Source organism: Oncorhynchus clarkii, chromosome 22, assembly GCF_045791955.1.
Source record: "Oncorhynchus clarkii lewisi isolate Uvic-CL-2024 chromosome 22, UVic_Ocla_1.0, whole genome shotgun sequence".
In the NCBI taxonomy this organism is placed as follows: domain Eukaryota; kingdom Metazoa; phylum Chordata; class Actinopteri; order Salmoniformes; family Salmonidae; genus Oncorhynchus; species Oncorhynchus clarkii.
In genome coordinates this window covers 660001-682087 of record NC_092168.1, presented here as the reverse complement: position 1 = coordinate 682087, position 22087 = coordinate 660001, and the positions used below count along the sequence as shown (strand labels likewise).

The 22087-nt window shown below is 42.3% G+C and overlaps 1 protein-coding gene across 8 annotated transcripts in view; it reads left to right on the top strand.

Moving 5' to 3' along the window:
• The window catches only part of LOC139380074 (LIM domain 7a), a 92979-nt gene that overhangs the window by 11623 nt on the left and 59269 nt on the right, over positions 1-22087 (top strand). For all 8 annotated transcript variants that reach the window (XM_071122540.1, XM_071122541.1, XM_071122538.1 and 5 more), the window contains exons 2-4: positions 10821-10937; positions 18668-18850; positions 20020-20275. In XM_071122540.1, coding sequence (XP_070978641.1) covers positions 20058-20275 — 218 coding nt within the window. In that variant the 5' untranslated portion in view covers positions 10821-10937; positions 18668-18850; positions 20020-20057. The remainder of the gene's footprint in view (positions 1-10820; positions 10938-18667; positions 18851-20019; positions 20276-22087) is intronic.

Genomic DNA, 22087 nt, shown 5'->3' with positions numbered 1-22087 from the left:
CCCCCTCCAAAGTTTGACTTTTGTTACATTTAGGGTAGCTAACGTCTCATTCAGGTGAGCAAACTCTGATTCTACCTTTCCTAATGCATCCTTTATCATCTTTGTGATCTTCATAGATCTCACCAAGTATATTAATGAATCGCACTCCAACAATAAACCAATTTTTATAATTTACAGCAATTTTTGCTCTATTTTTCGTTGAGTCTTCCACTCTCTTGCCGAGCTTGCTCAACTCTCCACCAGAATCAACCAGCACTTCTACTTCCACCATGATTGCGTCCATCTATTGCTTCTCCGACCTTCTCTCCATAGCCACATCCTCATTACTGGTTTGAACCAGTCCAACAACTTGTTAAACAGGAATCTCAAACCAACCGGCCATCCTAACGTTACAGTGTGGTATTCACGCGCCTATGCAAAACCCATAGAAAGAAGAATGAATAGAAAGGGCGTCTCCATTTAAGTCAATGATAGCATAATGGGTGGATTGGCAGCCATTTTAAGTGTACCCATGCCAGGAAGTATAAGCAGGAAGTGTAGCCTTCAATCTGTGCTGTGATTTGTTGAGTCAACGCAACTGACATTACAAAAAATGTATACCATGGCATTGTTGAATACTCGTTTTTGATTGGCTTGAAGGGTATTCTAGAGTGTGCATTATTTCCCTCTAAACCACATTTTTATTAATTTAACCTTTATTTAACTAGGCAAGTCAGGTAAGAACATATTCTTATTTACAATGACGGCCTACCAAAAGGCAAAAGGCTTCCTGCGGGGACAGGGGATGGGATTAAAAATACAAAATAAAATATAGGACAAAACACACATCACTTTAAGAGACACCATACCACTACATAAAAAGAGACCTAAGACAACAACATAGCAGGCAGCAACACATGAAAACACAGCTTGGTAGCAACACATGACAACAACATGGTAGCAACACAACATGGTACAAACATTATTGGGCACAGACAACAAAACAAAGGGCAAGAATACATCACACGAAGCAGCCACAACTGTCAGTAAGAGTGTCCATGATTGAGTCTTTGAGTATGGTATATCAGCATTGCAGAATTCAATGGCTATACGTCATTCTTATATTGCCTATGTTTGAGATGCTTTTGACAGCAAAAATTATAATTGAAAACATTATTGCCATTGTTGAATTCTGAAGGTTTGATTACTTTGTTCTGTTACCAAAGCAACTACTCTAACTATCTATTAAACTTTCTAGCTACTTTAGTGGATGTTGAACACATTTTTACCTTCAAATGAACACATTTTTAGCAGGAAATGTGTTCAATTATAGGCATGGTATGAAAGGGATAATCAACTCAGGGCTCTATGCGTTCTCTGGAAAATAATGCAACTCCGTGGAAGCACAGCGAGGAGCAAGTTTCCCAAAGGCTGGAGCGTTGGCCTTCTCACCTGCTCCAGTACCGCTCACTTAACAAGTTTCCCAAAGGCTGGAGCGTTGGCCTTCTCACCTGCTCCAGTACCGCTCACTTAACAAGTTTCCCAAAGGCTGGAGCGTTAGCCTTATCACCTGCTCCAGTACTACTCACTTAACAAGTTTCCCAAAGGCTGGAGCGTTGGCCTTATCACCTGCTCCAGTACCGCTCACTTAACAAGTTTCCCAAAGGCTGGAGCGTTGGCCTTATCACCTGCTCCAGTACCGCTCACTTAACAAGTTTCCCAAAGGCTGGAGCGTTGGCCTTATCACCTGCTCCAGTACCGCTCACTTAACAAGTTTCCCAAAGGCTGGAGCGTTGGCCTTCTCACCTGCTCCAGTACCGCTCACTTAACAAGTTTCCCAAAGGCTGGAGCGTTGGCCTTCTCACCTGCTCCAGTACCGCTCACTTAACAAGTTTCCCAAAGGCTGGAGCGTTGGCCTTCTCACCTGCTCCAGTACCGCTCACTTAACAAGTTTCCCAAAGGCTGGAGCGTTGGCCTTATCACCTGCTCCAGTACTACTCACTTAACAAGTTTAGGGCATGCCCGGCCCAGCATGCATCTGTAGTCTACTTGTGTGCTGCTATAGCCCCTTGCTTTATCTACTGTCATGGAGTTCGCTAAATATTTTCATGAAGAAACTGATAAAACACACAGGTGCAAAATCAAGTTGACTTACAGAGATGATGAGGACCAAGAGGGAGTGTGTTGATGTAGTGTCCACAACTAAAGAATCATTGTGGAATCTGAAAAGACACGTATCCCAAAAGCATGATGGTGTACTTACTACGTGCACATGCTAACAGAAAGGAAGGAAGTGGGTAGCTGGTTAAGTGTGTCATTGTAGCAAAGTATTGTATAAACAAAAATTCTGATCTCTTATAAGTTATATACAGTAGGCTATAATTAATTTTGACCCAATAGGCCTTTTGATAGGTTATTTTGCCTAAAAACATTTAGGTTAAAAAATAAAAATAAAAACTGCATCACTGCCCAGCCTGGCAAGAGTGGCCTGAAGGGTGTTTAGCATCCCCAGTGGCTCTGCAAGTGTGAAGAGGGTATTTGCGGCTGCTGGCCTGCTCTCCAGGCACCATCGCATGAACCTGAAGCCAGACTCTGGCCTTCACAGTATATTTCTTTGTAGGCTATATAGCCTTCACAGCATATTTCTTTGTAGGCTATATAGCCTTCACAGTATATTTCTTTGTAGGCTATATAGCCTTCACAGTATATTTCTTTGTAGGCTATATAGCCTTCACAGTATATTTATTTGTAGGCTATATAGCCTTCACAGTATATTTCTGTGTAGGCTATATAGCCTTCACAGTATATTTCTGTGTAGGCTATATAGCCTTCACAGTATATTTATTTGTAGGCTATATAGCCTTCACAGTATATTTCTTTGTAGGCTATATAGCCTTCACAGTATATTTCTGTGTAGGCTATATAGCCTTCACAGTGTATTTCTTTGTAGGCTATATAGCCTTCACAGTGTATTTCTTTGTAGGCTATAGCCTTCACAGTGTATTTATTTGTAGGCTATATAGCCTTCACAGTATATTTCTTTGTAGGGTATATAGCCTTCACAGTGTATTTCTTTGTAGGCTATATAGCCTTCACAGTATATTTCTTTGTAGGTTATATAGCCTTCACAGTGTATTTCTTTGTAGGCTATATAGCCTTCACAGTATATTTCTTTGTAGGCTATATAACCTTCACAGTATATTTCTTTGTAGGCTATATAGCCTTCACAGTGTATTTCTTTGTAGGATATAGCCTTGTAATAATTTAAATAATAGGCTAATAATGTACCCTAAGTAATACATTATGTTCCTCCTTAGGCTCCCTGTCTGGCTCCTGACCTATTTACAGTGTTTATATGCTGTTTAATAGGACATGTATGAGCAATTATTTTTCACGTAGTCACGTTTTCATGTTTTTTCAAATACTTTTCATTCATGATTATTTTTTTATTGAACCAACCTCAAAAAGCACATCTCTCAGCACTACCGCTGGCTGGTGTATACGTATCTCTTACCCAGCCTTACGTGACCTAACCACTGATAAGTCTGATAAGTCTGTCAAAAGTGCACATACCTTGGATGAACATTGCCATTTGTCATGAAAAAGCTGTTGGGTTGAGGATACGGACTGATAAGACATTCCTTATGAAAACATGAGGTTGCATGTGACATGTAGAAAATATTCTGTAGTAAACAAAAATATAAATTCATAATCAAATGTTAATTTCACTACCATAAGCCGCATCAATGTTGTTTTAGAGAATTTGGCCAGCTGGCTCACAACCACAGACCACATGTAACCACGCCAGCCTCTTCACCTGCAGGTTCATCTGAGACCAGCCACTCAGACGTCTGATGAAACTGTGGGTTTGCACAACTGAAGAATTTCTGCACAAACTGTCAGAAACCGTCAAATCTGCGTGCTCGTTGTCCTCACCAGGATCTTGACCTGACAGTGTGTATGGCTTCATGTGGGAGAGCGGTTTGCTGATGCCCCATGGTGGCGCTGGGGTTATAGTATGGGCAGGCAGACAACGGACACAATTGCATTTTATCGATTTGGCAATTTGAATACACAGAGATACAGTGACAAGTTTCTGAGGCCCATTACCGTGTCATTCGTCCGCCTCCATCACGTCATGTTTCAGCATGATGACGCACAGCCCAATGTCGCAAGGATCTGTGCACAATTCCTGGAAGCTAAAAATGTCCCAGTTCTTCCATGGCCTGCTGTAACGGCAGATTTCCTCTTCGTCTGAAGAGGAGTAAGGATCGGACCAAGATGCAGCGTGGTAAGTGTTCATGATGATTTATTAAAAACGAACTTAACACTGAAATACAAAACAAAAACGATGAGATGAAAACGAAAACCGAAACAGTACTGTGTGGCGACAAACCCTCACACGGAAACAAACACCCACAAACCAGCAGTGAAACCCAGGCTACCTAAGTATGATTCTCAATCAGAGACAACTAACGACACCTGCCTCTGATTGAGAACCATACTATGCTGAACACAAAAACCAACATAGAAAAACAAACATAGACTGCCCACCCCAACTCACGCCCTGACCATACTAAATAAAGACAAAACAAAGGAAATAAAGGTCAGAACGTGACACCTGCATACTGACCAGACATGTCACCCATTGAGCATGTTTGGGCTGCTCTGGATCGACGTGTACGACAGTGTGTTCCAGTTCCTGCCAATATCCAGCAACTTGCCATTGGAGAGGAGTGGAACAAAATTCCACAGGCCACAATCAACAGCCTGATCAACTCTATGAGAAGGTGATGTCGCGCTGCATGAGGCAAATGGTGGTCATACCAGATACTGACTGGTTTTCTGATCCTTTTTCTAACTGAAAATGTTCATTTGTTGGAGTTAAGGTAGAAAATGGTTTCGCCCTAGTGTAAACTACCCCGGTCTGTGTACATTCTAAGCAATCAGTAGCACAATGATGGATTCAGTGTCAAGGACACACTGGTGCTCCTGAGGAGTGAACTTAATACAAATTCCCCAAATATTACCTGCAGTTTAAATATGGCGTTTTTAGCTTATGTTTAACTGTCTGCTACCTTTCTGTGTCTGAGAGACAGACTACATTTCTGGTCCAAAGTCCCTCTGCTGTTGGCCTTTTGGTTTAGCAAATTATTGACATGTGGAGTTTACTTCACAGCCCCAAAAACGGAACTACACAGAGGATTCTGAGGGAGGTAGAGTACAACAGTCTTCGGCCCCTGAGGAATTTAAATGACCGTCAACAGACAGTTAGCTAGAGGAGTGGCACTGTGGCACGATAGCATATGATTATGCAATATTCTCTGCCACAGTTGATCATGCAAACTGTCTGATTTACAGGGTGGAGTGCCTTTTTGTCAGACCACAATCCTCACAAATGATTGACGGCTGGATATTAAAAGGTTACTTTAACTAAACAAAATCAAGCGGAAAAGGAATGTTGCACAAATATGCCATTAACAGTCATTTATTTTACATTTTCATGACAGTATTAACCCATTGAGATACACCATCTCATATTCGAGGAGGTTCTGAATAAGTGACATTTCAGCATTTCCCTGGTAGGCGGAAAGAAACCGCGTTTGTTTGGTGGTTTTACCTCCACAATGACAAGTCTGGGCCTGTCACTTTTCCTCATTAAGCAAAAAGAAATTACAAAAAAAGCTCTGTTTGCATTTATGATGTGTCTGCGTGACAAACTCGCACTGTATTGGTTTGGTTTTATCACAGGACCGCTCAAACTGTCTGTCCTCTATGCAGCCATGTGTGAACTGTGAAGAAATTGTGAAACGGAACGAGGAGTGATGGTGAACAGCCAATAAAGTCCTCTCTCTTCTCCATGGTTACGGTCCTGGCTGTAAACGGCAACGGGGCAACACAACACAAGGGCGATATTTGTGCTCCTTGGCTGGAGAGAGAAATGCCAGCCTCACCCTGTTTGCCCGCCCCACTACTCCTCTCACTCACCAACACAATCCCTTTCTCATATATATATATATCTACATATGTATGTATGTATGTATGTATGTATGTGTGTCACCTCCAAAAGCTGATGTCAGACTGATCTGACATTTCCTTCTAATTTTTCATAACGTTTGATTGATACTGGGTGACAAGGTGTTATGTGTACGTATAAATGTGGGTTATTCATTGATGAAGAATGCAGAGAGAAAACATTCCATGCCCTGGCTGAATCAATCAATCATGCAGAAAGACGGGTGATCTTTATTTATGCAGTTGTGCTGACTGCACTGCGGTGCACACCCATTCATTTAAGGCTTTGGTATTTTTATTTTGGGATGGTGTACTTTCAGTACAACGTGGTGTTTAGGTAGGTGGGGTCAGTGTGCTCAGTGTTGAGGCATCACTCATCAGGAATGGCAGACCTACCCATCCATTGTCAGTGCGTGATGGCAATGACGCACTGCAGGGCTTGTCATGGGTGAGTGGACAAATGGGTCATTGGTATCTTATGGGTGTGGCCATGATGGTGGTGCTCCTCCTGGGTGAGTGTTAGTTCCATCCATGTTCTGATTGTAGTTCCATCTCTGGTACAGTGTTGCTGATGGACATACACAGAAGGCCATTGTATACAGGTAGTTAAGCACGGAGCAATGGCAGGAGTTGGCCATTTGTTGCAAGATCCTTTTGTTGTTTTTTTGACATAATTTGTTTTACATCTTTTCAAAATATGTGTGTGCTTAGCCTGTGTGAGTATCTACGTCTTTAGAAATCAAATGGAATTAAGTCACAATAAATGATCTTGACTGTGAAGAGCTAAGAACGCGGCGCGGTAGTCATCCACTGAATGAGCCCCAGTTGCATTCAAAACAGTCACATACATTCATGTACACAATGTTTCTGAAAGATCAGCTCTGTTACTTGTAACTCCTATAGCCATCAGCCTAGCAGATTTACAGCCAATGTGAATCTGTATGGTATATACTGGTGCAGGTAGGGCCTCTGTCAGAGGGCTGCAGTTGTGTCTCGGACGTAACCACACAAGAAATTACTGTCAGACTTCCTCTTCCATTCCCATTGGCGGTCGAACTAGGAAGGATGTGACAGGCTTGTGGTTGATTTGGTTTGGTTGAAGACCTCATCATCTATCCCGGAGTGTGGAGGTTTGAAAAGTTGTATAGCTAAGAAGAGGCATTTGACTCACAGGAGGGGGCTATGTCCATGTTGATAAGTTATTGTCAAAGATTTGTCCCCGATTTGTCAACACCACCAAAATGAATGCTATCCAGTTCAGCAAGGTTGTAAGTAAGGGTGTGAATGTTAAAACGAAGTTGGAATCCTTAACGTTAAGAAAAATCCTTAAACAACCTCTTAGAACTACCCATCCCGGATCCGGGAGAATTGTCATCAACTACACTAATTAGCATAGCGCAACCGTCAAAAAATATTACTAGAAAATATTCATATTCATGAAATCACAAGTGAAATATAGTGAAACACAGCTTAGCCTTTTGTTAATCACCCTGTCATCTCAGATTTTGAAATGATGCTTTACAGCCAAAGCAAGACAAGCGTTTGTGTAAGTTTATCGATAGCCTAGCATAGCATTATGTCCAGCTAGCAGCAGGAAGCTTGGTCACGAAAATCAGAAAAGCAATCAAATTAAATCGTTTACCTTTGAGCTTCGGATGTTTTCACTCACGAGACTCCCAGTTAGACATCAAATGTTCCTTTTGTTCCATAAAGATTATTTTTATAAAGATTATTTTTATAGCCGAAATACCTCTGTTTATTGTCCACGTTTTGTTCAGAAATCCACCGGAAATTGCGATCACGACAATGGCGAAAAAAAACATGGCAAACGTTTTTTATAATCAATCTGGGACAATTGGCTTTTCAGTAGAATCTGGTTGATATCCCTTTCAATGGGCAATAGGGATGCATAGAAAGACAGGGGTTTCAAAATAAGAGTCACTTCCTGATTGGATTTTTCTCAGGATTTCACCTGCAATATCAGTTCTGTTATACTCACAGACAATATTCCAGGCAGAGTGTTTTATATCCTAAGCTGTCAATTATATGCATATTCTAGCATCTGGTCCTGAGAAATAGCCCGTTTACTTTGGGAACGTTATTTTTCCAATAATGAAAACAGTGCCTCCTAGTTTTTTTTTTTTTACCCCTTTTTCTCCCCAATTTCGTGGTATCCAATTGTTGTAGTAGCTACTATCTTGTCTCATCGCTACAACTCCCGTACGGGCTCGGGAGAGACGAAGGTTGAAAGTCATGCGTCCTCCGATACACAACCCAACCAAGCCGCACTGCTTCTTAACACAGCACGAAGCCAGCCGCACCAATGCGCCGGAGGAAACACCGTGCACCTGGCCACCTTGGTTAGCGCACACTGCGCCCAGCCCTTCACAGGAGTCGCTGGTGCACGATGAGACAAGGACACCCCTACCGACCAAGCCCTCCCTTACCCGGGCGACGCTAAGCCAATTGTGCGTCGCCCCACCGACCTCCCGGTCGCGGCCGGTTACGACAGAGCCTGGGCGCGACCCCAGGGACTCTGATGGCACAGCTGGCGCTGCAGTACAGCGCCCTTAACCACTGCGCCACCCGGGAGGCCGGCTTATGCCTCCTAGTTTTTAACTGAAAAACATATATTTTTTCATCCCCCACTTAATTAAAATCCAAGTTTATCGCGAAACATTATTTTCCGTATTACAGCCGGAAGGCTATAAAGGCATGGGGAGTTGTGTAATTCAAATAAAACCAGAGAGGAAGAGGCAAACTTTATGCTACTTGGGTGAATTTGCAAGGCAAGACATTGTGAGATACAGATTAGCAAAACATATGAGCAAGCTTCTGCCTTCTCCTCCCTGGCGTTGGCCTGCTCTGCCTGCTCGGTCTCTTCGCTGGTGATGTGTGTTCAGTTTTTAGGTCTCTTGAGTGTAGAATATCCTATCCTATTCATGGAACCGAAGTCCTACAGTAGGCTACTGGTAGCCTGTATTGATTAAGCTTTTCAGACATAATGGAATGTGGCCCCTTGAAAGCGCCTCGGCTAAGGAATGTTGTTTGTCTGGTAGGGTAGGCTAAACTATGTTTTTTTGTTTACACAAAACCTCTGGTGATTCAAACTGACGTTTTACTTCTGAAGTCGCTAGGCAATCAGAACAGCCAATCAAATAATCTGGAGCCGCCGCGAGCTTTCTACTTGCCTGCTGCCTGACCACTCTCTCCTAACGGAGTACTTTAAAATGATGAAATACCCTGACATTTAGTAGAAATAAAACACATCTATCTACCATGCCGTAAAAACTGCATAAAAAATTATTTAATTGTCTGAATGGTCGCTATTGGCAATAGCTGCGTTCTATTTCTGTAAAGGTATGCGGGAGATATAACTGCCTGACCCTAGTAGTCATACATACAGTGCATTCAGAAAATATTCAGACCCCTTCACTTTCTCTAAATATTTGTTAAGTTACAGCCTTATTCTAAAATAGATTTTAAAAAATGACCTATACATCAACCTATACACAATACCCCATAATGACAAAGCAAAATCAGTTTGACATTTTTGCTAATGAATAATTCATAAAAACTGAAAAACCTTATGTACATAAGTATTCAGACCCTTTTCTATGAGACTCGAAATTGAGCTCAGATGCATCCTGTTTCCATTTATCATCCTTGATGTTTCTACAACTTGATTGGAGTCCATCTGTGGTAAATTCAATTGATTGGACATGACTTGGAAAGGCACACCTGTCTATATAAAGTCCCACAGTTGACAGTGCACGTCAGAGCAAAAACCAAGCCATGAAGTCGAAGGAATTTTCTGTAGAGCTCTGAGACAGGATTGTGTCGAGGAACAGATCTGGGGAAGGGTACCAAACAATTACTGCAGCATTGAGGGTCCCCAAGAACACAGTGGCGTCCATCATTCTTAAATGGAAGAAGTTTGGAACCACCAAGACTCTTCCTAGAGCTGGCCGCTTGACCAAACTGAGTAATCAGGAGAGAAGGGCCTTGGTCAGGGAGGTGACCAAGCACCCGATGGACCTTCCAGAAGAACAACCACTCCACCAATCAGGCCTTTATTGTAGTGGCCAGATGGAAGCCACTCCTCAGTGAAAGGCACACAACAGCCCGCTTGGAGTTTGCCAAAAGGCACCTAAATACTCTCAAACCATGAGAAACAAGATTCTCTGGTCTAATGAAACCAAGATTGAACTCTTTGGCCTGAATGCCAAGCGTCACGTCTGTACAATACAACTAATACAACTGTATTAGTTGAAAGCCCTACATGTTACAAGGGGTTTAGGTCAGGTCAGGTTTAGGTCAGGTCAGTGCACACAAACAAACAGTGGTGTATCAGAGGGTTCTGGATGAGGCAGGAAAACAAAGATCTGGACACTAGTGTTCACAGTATGACCTTGGGACAACTCTGCTGGGTCATTACTATACAGAAATCTTATGATCCATCCTAACAGTCCAGACTATATACAGGCTATACAGGCTATTTAGTGTGCTGCTAGAATGTACTGTAAGTGTGTTCTCATCAATATAGAACTGAACGTCATACTGTTTTCAACAGTTTACCTGAGTTCAAACAGTATGTTTTCTTTCAAATACTTTAGCCACACAAGTTCAAACCCCGCCCAATTGGCACTCCAAGGCAGGCTCAATCAAACACTCAACATATTTGAAAAGAAGCAAATACTATCCTAGTAATATGCTCTTTATTCTGTTGTAGAAAAATATTAGAGAATTGGCATTGCTCCTTTAAAGAAACTATGCGTACATTATAATTATGATGTTTGTATTAACCCATGTCCTCTTTCTCCCAGGTGCTGATCACCATATACTGGCTAGGTAGGAAGGCACAATGCGAGCCCTTCTATAATGGACCTAACTTAAGACTCAAGGCCTTCGAAGGACTACTGGACATAGCAGCGCTATCCAAGGTAAATAAATAACCTTACTGTACACTGTCCTAGCCTAGGTTAACGTTCTATTACTCTATAATCATCCACTCTATTATACTCTATATAACCCATTCCATTTATGTTTGTCCCTTCTAGTAATTATGTTTATATGGGTACAGTATGTATAGCCTGGTCACAGATCTGTTTGTACTGTCTTGTTAACGTGTTTAACCATAGGAGTTTTGCAAGACCAGGACCAAGTACAGTATTAGCACTATTAAATGTAAATCTGCCTCACTCTACTACAGTGGTCTAGACAAGTTTGGGGTCCATCCATTTCAATTTGGTCAATTCAGGAAGAGAATTAACATTAAAAATGGAAAGGTGCCTAGCGTTTTTATGTTATGTGTGCTACCATGTAATGGTTTGAGTAATCAGCCTAGCTAGGAATCGTATGAATGAAATCCTCTTTTACATCCACTGGCCAACACATCTCTATATCCTTCCTGGTATATTAGCTATGTGTTAAGGAAGTCAGCCCATTGGTTTAGGGCTCTCAGAATACTTGACAGTCGGCACTAAAACCATCTCTACATCCTTCCTGGTATATTAGCTATGTGTTAAGGAAGTCAGCCCATTGGTTTAGGGGTCTCAGAATACTTGACAGTCGGCACTAAAACCATCTCTACATCCTTCCTGGTATATTAGCTATGTGTTAAGGAAGTCAGCCCATTGGTTTAGGGCTCTCAGAATACTTGACAGTCGGCACTAAAACCATCTCTACATCCTTCCTGGTATATTAGCTATGTGTTAAGGAAGTCAGCCCATTGGTTTAGGGGTCTCAGAATACTTGACAGTCGGCACTAAAACCATAGCATAACTGATCTATTCTCCTGACTCAGCTATTTTAATCTTCTTTACTTCAGGAGTCCATAGGTCACTTGGTACATGTATGGAAGTGTGTTGGTCTCTGTGTTTTCACATTCATGGACTTGTGTTTGTCACGACAGAGGGGGTGGAAGGCACAACGTTGAATTTGACAGTTTGGTTTGTTTATAGTTAGATTTACCAAGCATATTCAACCCCTGCGATTATGCTCTATACCAAACGATTTTTATGATAAACAACAGTCAACAGTGATGGTTACCCAGCTAACAATTCTAGGGAGAGAGAGAATGTTTTTGTAATGTTACAATGTCCAGTTTTCCATTAGTTAGGGGAACATTCCATCTATGTTAGCAAAAACCTTCTGAGAAACATTCCCTTAATGTCAACCAGAACTTATCTACAACGTGGTTACAATGTTCTTAGTTGTCAGGACATGCGAGCCCTTCTATAATGGACCTAACTTAAGGCTCAAGGCCTTCGAAGGACTACTGGACATAGCAGCGCCTGATGGTCCCAAAGACCATCAGGCGCCCCCAAAAAGTGTTTTGAACTTACCTATCTGACACTTTGACCTACATGACTACATTGTGCATGGTCATTTATACAGGAAATATTATTCACCACGTCCTTAGGTCACGGCATTCAGATGTCTGTGTCAGTTGTCAGTTAATTTAACTAGTCTCTCATCATTGATTTAATTTACTTACTTCGACAATTTAAGGGCGTTCTGTATAGTTGTCTAATGTTGATGGGGCATTCGGAAAGTATTCAGACCCCTTGACTTTTTCCACATTCTGTTATGTTACAGCCTTATTCTAAAATATATATATTTTTTATATGACGAAGAGAAAAGCAGTTTAGACATTTTTGCAAATTAATAATAAATGAAAAACAAAGTACCCTTTGCTATGAGACTCAAAATTGAGGTCAGCTGCATCCTGTTTCCATTGATCATCCTTGAAATGTTTCTACAACTTGATTTGGAGTCCAGCTATGGTAAATTCAATTGATTGGACATGATCTGGAAAGGCACACACCTGCCTATATAAGGGTCTATGGTTGACATGGCATGTCAGAGCAAAAACCAAGTCATGTGGTCGAAGGAATTGTCTGTAGAGCTCCGAGACTGTCTCTGTCTCTAACCAGAATAGAACGAGGAGTGGGAGGCCTCGGTGCACAACTGAGCAAGAGGACAAGTACATTAGAGTGTCTAGTTTGAGAAACAGCCTCACAAGTCCTCAACTGGCAGCTTCATTAAATAGTACCCGCAAAAACCAGTCTCGATGTCAACAGTGAAGAGGCGACTCCGGGATTTTGGCCTTTTAGGCAGAGTTCCTCTGTCCAGTGTCTGTGTTCTTTTGCCCATCTTAATATTTAATTTTTATTGGCCAGTCTGAGATATGGCTTTTTCTTTGCAACTCTGCCTAGAAGACCAGCATCCCAGAGTCACTTCTTTCCTGGGCGAAGAGATCAATGCTGCCTTTGCAGAGTTTTTATTTGTCTAAAATTATATTTTTCCTCGATTAACTCAATATTAAGGGGCAACACAGCTGCCATATTTCTTAGATTTTCTGCTTTACGATAGCCTATTGGAAACGGGTTAGCCTACAGCATGAATTCCATTAGCATGAGACAAGGCTTTAAAAAATATATTCAGTGCCTTCAAAAAGTTTTCAAACCTTTTGACCACATGTTGTTTTGTCACAGCCTGAATTTAAAATGTATTAAATTTAGATTTTGAGTCACTGGCTATATTGTCAAAGTGGAATTATGTTTTTAGAAATGTTTTGAAATTAATAAAAAATGAAAAGCTGAAATGTCTTCAGTCAAGAAGTATTCAACCCCTTTGTTATGGCAAGCCTAAATAAGTTCATGCATGGACTCAATTTGTATGCAATAATAGTGTTTAATATGATTTTTGAATGACTACCTCAGCTCTGTACCCCACACATACAAGAAGCAGTGTATTTCAAACACAGATTCAACCACAAAGACCAGGGAGGTTTGCCAATGCCTCGCAAAGAAGGGCAAAAATTGGTAGGTACAAAACAAAGCTGACTTTGAATATCCGTTTGAACATGGTGAAGTTATTAATTGCACTTTGGATGGTGTATCAATACACCTAGTCACGAAAAAGATAATAGCATCCTTCCTAACTCAGTTACCGGAGAGGAAGTTAACCACTCAGGGATTTCACCATGAGGCCAATGGTGAATTTAAAACAGAGTTTAATGGCTTTGATAGGAGAAAACTGAGGATGGAACAACAACATTGTAATTACTCCACCATACTAACCTAAATTACATAGTGAAAGGGAAGCCTGTGCAGAATAAAACATTCCAAAACATGCATGTAGTTTGCAATAAGGCACTAGTAGAATGGCAACAAAAATAGCAAAGAAATTAACTTTATGTCCTTAAAACAAAGCGTTATGTTTGGGGCAAATCCAACACATCACTTTGTACCACTCTTCATATTTTCAAGCATGGTGGTGGCTGCATTATGTTATGGGTATGCTTGTCATCGGCAAGAACTAAGGAGTTTTTTGTTTTGCCTAACTTGCTGATCACACCGCTCGCATCGCGTGCGCTGCAAAATAAATGTACACAATGTTATTCAATCATTGCACCCACACTGCTTGTGCGTGCCAACGAGCGTCTGCATTGCCAAGCGCGAAAATAGAATTTGCTTCTATTTGTGACGCAGAACACGATGCAAGTCCTGCCTCTCCCATCTCCTCATTGGCTTTTAGAAGCATATACCCACGAGCCATCTCCTCATTGCTTGTACCCACGTGGGTGATTGATAGATGAACATGTCAGTTGTGGTAATGCACCTTATTATGAAAGTTATTTGGCAATCGCCAAATAAAGTCCAAAGAAGAAAAAGCCTGGAAGGAGGAGAGATGACTAGAAATTATTTGGCTGACCATTTTATGTGTGGATTAATTGTTGGAGTGGCTACAGGTTCATCTGCCTCACCTAAAGCCCATTCTTGTGGGAAGCTGCTATAGACCACCAAGTGCTAACATCCATCATTCATTGAATCAGATGGCTCATTCATCACAAAGCCCACTGATATTGCCAATTACTTTAATAATTTGTTTTATTGGCAAGATTAGTAAATTTAGGCATGACATGCCAGCAACATACACTGACACTACACATCCAAGTATAACTGATAAATTATGAAAGGCAAGAATTGTAATTTTTTATTATTTAAAGTGAGCGTGGAAGAGGTGATAAACAGCAATATTTTTTTCAACAATGACCAGCCCCTGGGGTCTGACAACTTGGATGGAAAATTACTGAGGATAATAGCGGGCGATATTGCCACTCCTATTTGCCATATTTTCAATTTAAGCCTACTAGAATGTGTGTGCCCCCAAGCCTGGAGGGAAGCAAAAGTTACCTAAGAATAGTAAAGCCTCCTTTACTGGTTCAAATAGCTGACCAATCAGCCTGTTACCATCCCTTAGTAAACTTTTTTTGAGAAATGTTTTTTGACAACATACAATGCTATTTCACAGTAAATAAATTGACAACATAATTTCACCATGCTTATAGGGAAGGACATTCAACAAGCACAGCACTTACACAAATGACTGATGATTGGCTGAGAGAAATGGATGATATTTGATGAAATTGATGCGGCTTTTGACATTATCGATCATGGTCTGCTACTGGCAAAATGTATGTGTTATGGCTTTACACCCCCTGTTATAATGTGGATAAAGAGTTACCTGTCTAACAGAACACAGAGGGTGTTTTTTAATGGAAGCCTCTCCAACATATTACAGGTAGAATCAGTAATTCTCCAAGGCAGCTATCTAGGCCCATTACTGTTTTTTCAATCTTTACTAATGAATTGCCACGTGCTTTGAGGAAAGCCAGAGTGTCTATGTAATGCGGATGTCTATGTAATGTCGATCACTATACATATCAGCGACTACTGCGACTGAAATAACTGCGACATTTAACAAAGAGTTGCAGTTAGTTTGAGTGGGTGGCAAGGAATAAGTTTAAACTAAACCCTAAACCTTCACAAAGTCTTGTAATAAATAATGTGGAAATTGAGCAGGTTGAGGTGACTAAACTGCTTGGATTGTAAACTATCATGGTCAAAACACATTGATACAACAGTAACTAAGATGGGGAGATGTATGTCCATGCTAAGGAGCTGCTCTGCCTTCTTGACAGCACTGTCAACAACAGTCAGGTCCTACAGGCCCTTTTTTGTGTCGCACCTGGACTACTGTTCAGTCGTGTGGTCAAGTGCCACAAAAAATAACTTAGGAAAATTGCAATTGGTTCAGAACAGGGCAGCATGACTGGCCCTTGGAGGTACACAGAGAGCTAATATCAATAACATGCTCTCCTGGCTCAAAGTGGAGGAGAGATTGACTTCATCACTACTTGTTTTTGTAAGAATGCACAGAGGTGTCTGTTTAAACTACTAGGACACAGCTCAGACACCAAGGCATATCCCACAAGACATGCCACCAGAGGTCTCTTCACAATCCCCAATTCCAGAACCGACTATGGGAGGCGCAGTGTACTACATAGAGCCATGGCTACGTGGAACTCTATTCCACATCAAGTAACTGATGCAGCAGTAGAATCTGATTTAAACAGATGAAAATATATCTTATGGAACAGCGGGGACTGTGAAGAGACACACACACACACAGGCACAGACACATGTAGAAATGGATTTTGTATTGTAGTTATTTGGTAGTAGAGTAGTGGCCTGAGGAAACACACTTATTGTGTTGTGAAAAGTGTCATGAAATTTAACGTTAATATTCTAAATTGTCTATAACTGCCTTAATGTTGCTGGACCCCAGAAAGTGTAGCTGCTACCTTGGCAGCAGCGAATGGGGATCCTTAATAAATACTAATACAAAAGTTGGCAGGATGTCCTTTGGGTGGTGGACCATTCTTGATACACACAGAAAACGGTTGTGCGTGAAAAACTCAGAAGCGTTCCAATTCTTGACACACTCAAACCGGTGCGCCTGGCACCTACTACCATACCCCATTCAAACGCACTTAAATCTTTTGTCTTGCCCATTCACCTTCTAACTGGCACAAATACACAGTCCATGTCTCAATTGTCTTAAGGCTTAAAAATCCTTCTTTCACTGATTTGAAGTGGATTTAACAAGTAACATTAATACGGGGATCATAGCTTTCACCTGGTCAGTCTGTCATGGAAAGAGCTGATGCTCCTAATGTTTTGTACAGTCAGTGGATAATTATAGTGACAGATAATGAACAGTAGCAGCAGCGTAGTGCGAAAAGGGTCAATGCAGATAGTCCGGGTAGCTGTTGGTTAACCTTAGAGTCGATGTCTGCTCCCCCACAAAAATCGAATTAGCATAATACACATTCTAAATGTCTGTTCTAATCTAGAGAAGTCTGTTTTGTTGCATTGGATGCGTCTCAATCCATCGGCCGATGTCGCACTTCTGCACCACAAGCATCTTGGGACTCATCTGAAGTCGGTACAGCCGATCTGCCAACTTCTGTCTGTAGCCTCCGAACAGTTTGGGCTACACACTAATATGATCCCTCTGTGGAAAGGTGTGTGAATACTTTCTGATTGCACTGCATGTGAAAGTGTGTAAAATATATAAGTTGAAAACACTATTTTAAAAGCAGTGTGTGTGTGTGTGAGTATTCCTAACCTTGCCAACAGAAAAAAAGAGCTGTGAATGGATCAGTGGTTCACTGATTAGGGCCTTGATGGGCTTGGCAAAAGTAACAAGGTGTGATGTGTAATTAAACTACTTGTTTTGGAGAACATTTCTTTGGGATCATCACGCGACGTCCTGACAACTGATACACAGAAATGTTATTCCCATGAAACGTGTCTAGAACATTAATATCTTATGTTCTGAGAACATGGCAAACATATTCTGTGTATGTTTGGTGGGACGTTGACGGAATATTTTCCTAACCCACAGAAAACTGGACATATGAATGTTCTTGTAACGTTCCCATGAAAAGTGTCTAGAACATGAATGTATTATGTTCTGAATACATGGTAACCATGTTCTGGGTAAGTTCTACTTGACATTTAAGGGAATGGTCTCTTGGAAACATTCCGTGTACATCACGGGAACATTCCTATGAAATCATTAGTTAATGACCTAATGAGACTCTTAAGGTTCTCTGGTTGTGGGAATGTTTTATGTTAGCTGGGCAGGCCTTGTTTGTGTTCTTACGCTAAGCCCTTTAGACTGTAAACAGTTATCAGTGTCGTCATCATCACACAGAGCATGGCTTATTGGCTGTGCCTGCATGACTGACTGGAAAACAGTTAGGGGTCAGAGTTCCGGTCATCAGAAGTGTGTGTTGGGTGAGATGGCTGGGTGTCTTTTGGGTGTCTTCAGTAATTTAGGGAAATCTTGTGACTTGGGATGAATGACATAACAATATTCACTGTTCTGGAGAAGGGGTTAAGAAAATAACTCAAACTCTACAAGTGTTTGTGTCATGGGGGTACGTGTGTTTTTTTTTGGGGGGGGGGGGGTTACTATTCTTGTTGAGACTAGAGGTCCTCACAAGGATAGTAGAACAGGGACATTTCGCCGGATCCCACAAGGAAAAAATGATATTTTAGGTTTAGGGGTTAGGGTTAGAATTACGGTCAGAATGACAGTTAGGGATTTGGTGTAAAGGTTAGAGTTATGGTTAGGGATAGTTTTAGGGTTTGGGAAAATAGGATTTTGAATGGGAATCAATTATTTGTCTGTGTGTGTTATCATGTACCTGGGGAGGATAACCCTAAGGAGTTAAATGACTGAAAGACACATCGCTCTTTCTTTCAGGGTGTGAGCTCACGATTGTGTTTGTTCGTGTGTGTGTGTATTGCAGGGACTTGAGGAATCATCCGGCCAGAGAGCCAGCAGCAGCAGAAGATTTAGAGAAGATACAGTGGTTTCAGAGACAGCTGGTATAGCGGGAGAGAGGATATATTACCTATACTGAGAGGAGGAGGACATAGGGTTCTAGACCACACAGCAGATCCCTGACAACACGCTCAAAGCAGCAGTGAGGGTATGGACTCACACTCTCAATCACTCTCTCACTCACTCACTCACTCACTCACTCACTCACTCACTCACTCACATGTCAATCTCAATCGGACAGGACTCGAGTTGTGTGTGTGTTTGGTTCTACTTTGTTATGCTTCTACACACACGCACGTACGCACACACACTTATCAATCTCAATTATCACGCACCCCAGTCGGACAGGACTTGAGTGTGTTTAGTTTAGACTTTTTATGCTGTGTTTTAGGCTCTTAGCAGTATACCTTTAGCCTCTATATCTTAGTCTGAAATGTTGAGTGGTAGTGTTAACGTTATGCTATTTCAAGGGTGGGTATCTATTTGTTTATTTTGGACTATCTGAGGTAATCTGTGAAGTTCACACTGAGCATGTTGATTTTACTGATACCAGGTCTTTGTTGGCATTTGACAGTGGGTGGACTAGTTTAGCGTTTCAGTCAGTAATTAGAGAGAGACTTGGCTCCCACTGTGAGAGACAGACCAGAGATACATTCCAGATGCTTCCACACCAGCCTGTAAATTAAGCAAGGAGGGGGTAATAGGCCTCTGTTCACAAAGCAATGCGCACCACCCCCTCTACCCTTGTACTGGGGTGTGTTCAGTGAGGTGAAAGGTTCAGAATTTTAGTGAGGTGTTCAGTGAGGTGAAAGGTTCAGAGTCAGATGGACTGTTTTTATGTCTCTGTGTCCAGTATGAAGGAAGTTATTGGAAGTTTTGTGAGCCAATGTTAGTTAATTTGACTTTAAGGACGTAGATAAAGGGCCTCATTCCCAAAATCCCAAAGTATCCCTTTAAGTATAGAGCTGACCAGACAATTATATCGCAAACAACACTAAGTAGACTTCTACTATTCCGACCTTTTCCTTGTCTCTCCTCCTGGACCGACCTCTGAACTCTACCCTCTTCCATTCTCTGCTCTCCACTGCCTTTTCCTCCCTCCTCCCACCTTCCATTCCCCTCACCTCCCTTTCTGGTCTCCACTTGTCCATTCTGTCTTTCACCTCTTCTCTCCCCTCTCTCAGAGCCCTCCCTCTTACTCTTTCCTGCCCCTCTAATCTCCACTGTCCTTCCCCTCCCCTCTTCCTTCACCTCGCACCTCAATTTGACCCTTTTTCCTTCTGTCTATCTCCTCATCCCCCACCTCTCCTCCCCCAGGTTGTGAGAGTGTCGCGGAGACGGACTCAGTCTTCAGGATGGCGGCAGACAGTAACAAGGATTCACTGCACTACCGCCGCTCGCTGGTCATCGAGCCTAAAACGACCACGCAGTTCAACCAGTTCCTGCCCACCAAGGACAAGCCAGCGGCCTATGTGCCAGCGCCGCTCCGCAAGAAGCGGGCCGAGCGCCACGAGGACAGCCGCCGGAGCTGGGCCAGCCCCATGTACACGGAGGAAGATGGCACCTTCACCAGGTAGCAGAGTCATACACACATCTGTAGCCTATACACCAGAAATCAGCTGCCTCTAATCTTTGACCGCAGGTGCTGCTCTAGCAAATCCTTTCAGATCTCTCAATGGTTAAGTTATCCAGAGGGATGGGGCTCAATTCCATTTTATTTCAGTCAAATTCAGGTGAATTGTTAAATCGAAATGGTACCGAGCCAAAATATCCCACCCAGCTTCTTAGATCGTTATGACACGTCATTGCAGCACAAGCTAAGCTAGCTTTATACTCCAGCTTCTTTCACCGTGAAGAAAACTGCTGCTTTGCATTGGATAGTGAGTACTGCATGTAAGACTGCGTTCTGGCTGTATGACAAGTCTGTGGTTTAAATCTACGGTTATCCATACCCTGAACCTTGCCCTGTCTTTACACACTCCTCCTCTCCTATCATCCCCACTGTCTCTCTGCTGCTTAGTTCTCCCATGGTTGTGTATGATTGTCCCATGGTTGTGCTTGTGCATGTGCACTGTAATATCATATCCTCCTGTCGCGGCTGACCACAGAACACTGACCTCAGTGAGACCAGGCCCGATTCGAACCAACAATGGGAGCATATCCCAGAATTCCCTGCAGTGGGCGTACAAGTGCGAGAGTGTCAGTGACGACGAGTCGGACCCTGAGTGGCCGGACCCCGACCTCGTTCTGGACGCCTAGCCCCTGACCCGCCCGCCAACTTCACCCAACCCATCAGCCCTGTAGAGGCTGGGAATTCTGTAGGGGTTAGGAGGAGGGGGAGGAGGAGTTTCATTGGTGAGAGGAGGGGACCTGGTCAATGGTCACAGTGAACACGAACACCCCACCACGGAAGACGGTGACCTGCCTCTCTGATAACCGTCTGACCAAGAGAGAGAGAGAATAAGAGAGAAAGAGAGCTTGTATGCCTGTCTGACAAGAATGAGAGGGAGAGAGAGAGAGAGAGCTTCTTCTGTTACGTCTGCCGGAGGAACGAGTGCGGGAGAAAGAAAGAATGAGAGAACAAAAGAGATCTTCAGTTTGCATAGTTTTCTAGAACCACCTTGGTCTTAACTTGCCGGCCGATTTTAATTTGATATAAGATTTGTTATTGTTTTCTTTTATTGTTTTCTTTAGTTTTATTTATTTATACGTTCCTCTCGCATTTGCTGTGACTGAGTGACTTGCCATCCGAAATATCAGATTTCATTGATTTGAAAACAACAAAGTTTTTTGTTCCTCGTGTGTCTGAGGAGATTGAGTGCTATGTACTCAAGGATGTTCCAAACACCATAACACCATAAGCTCTTTCCACTCCGATTGGCTGGTCTTTTTCTCGAGCAGCAGTGGACCAATGACACCTGATGCGATCCCCCCACCCTCAGTGATGTGGGGTACGCCGACCCTGTTCAGGAAGACCTGTACTCCCGCAAAGTGGGTGCTTCCCCCAAACCGCCCGCCCGCCAACGGGTTATATGACGGGTTCCTGCCCAAGTACTGGACACCCAGGAGGATGCATACGTGCAGAAGATGGTACTGGGGTCAATAAGGAGACGCTGGTACAAGAAAATCCAGGGCTTCAGGTCTGTGGACATACTGATGGAGGGGGGCGGCGGCGTATCATCATTATATCCCAAACCACATCATTTAAAGCACATTCCATTCACATGTTCATACTGTACATAACAAATATGATAGAAAACATTAGTACATACAATGTCAACATTTACAAAACAGACATTTCCTTACTCTTTCTTCCCTTACATTACTTTATCACTCTATCACAACCGTTTCCAGTGATTCCCGTTAGCCTTTTTTTGTTGGTTAG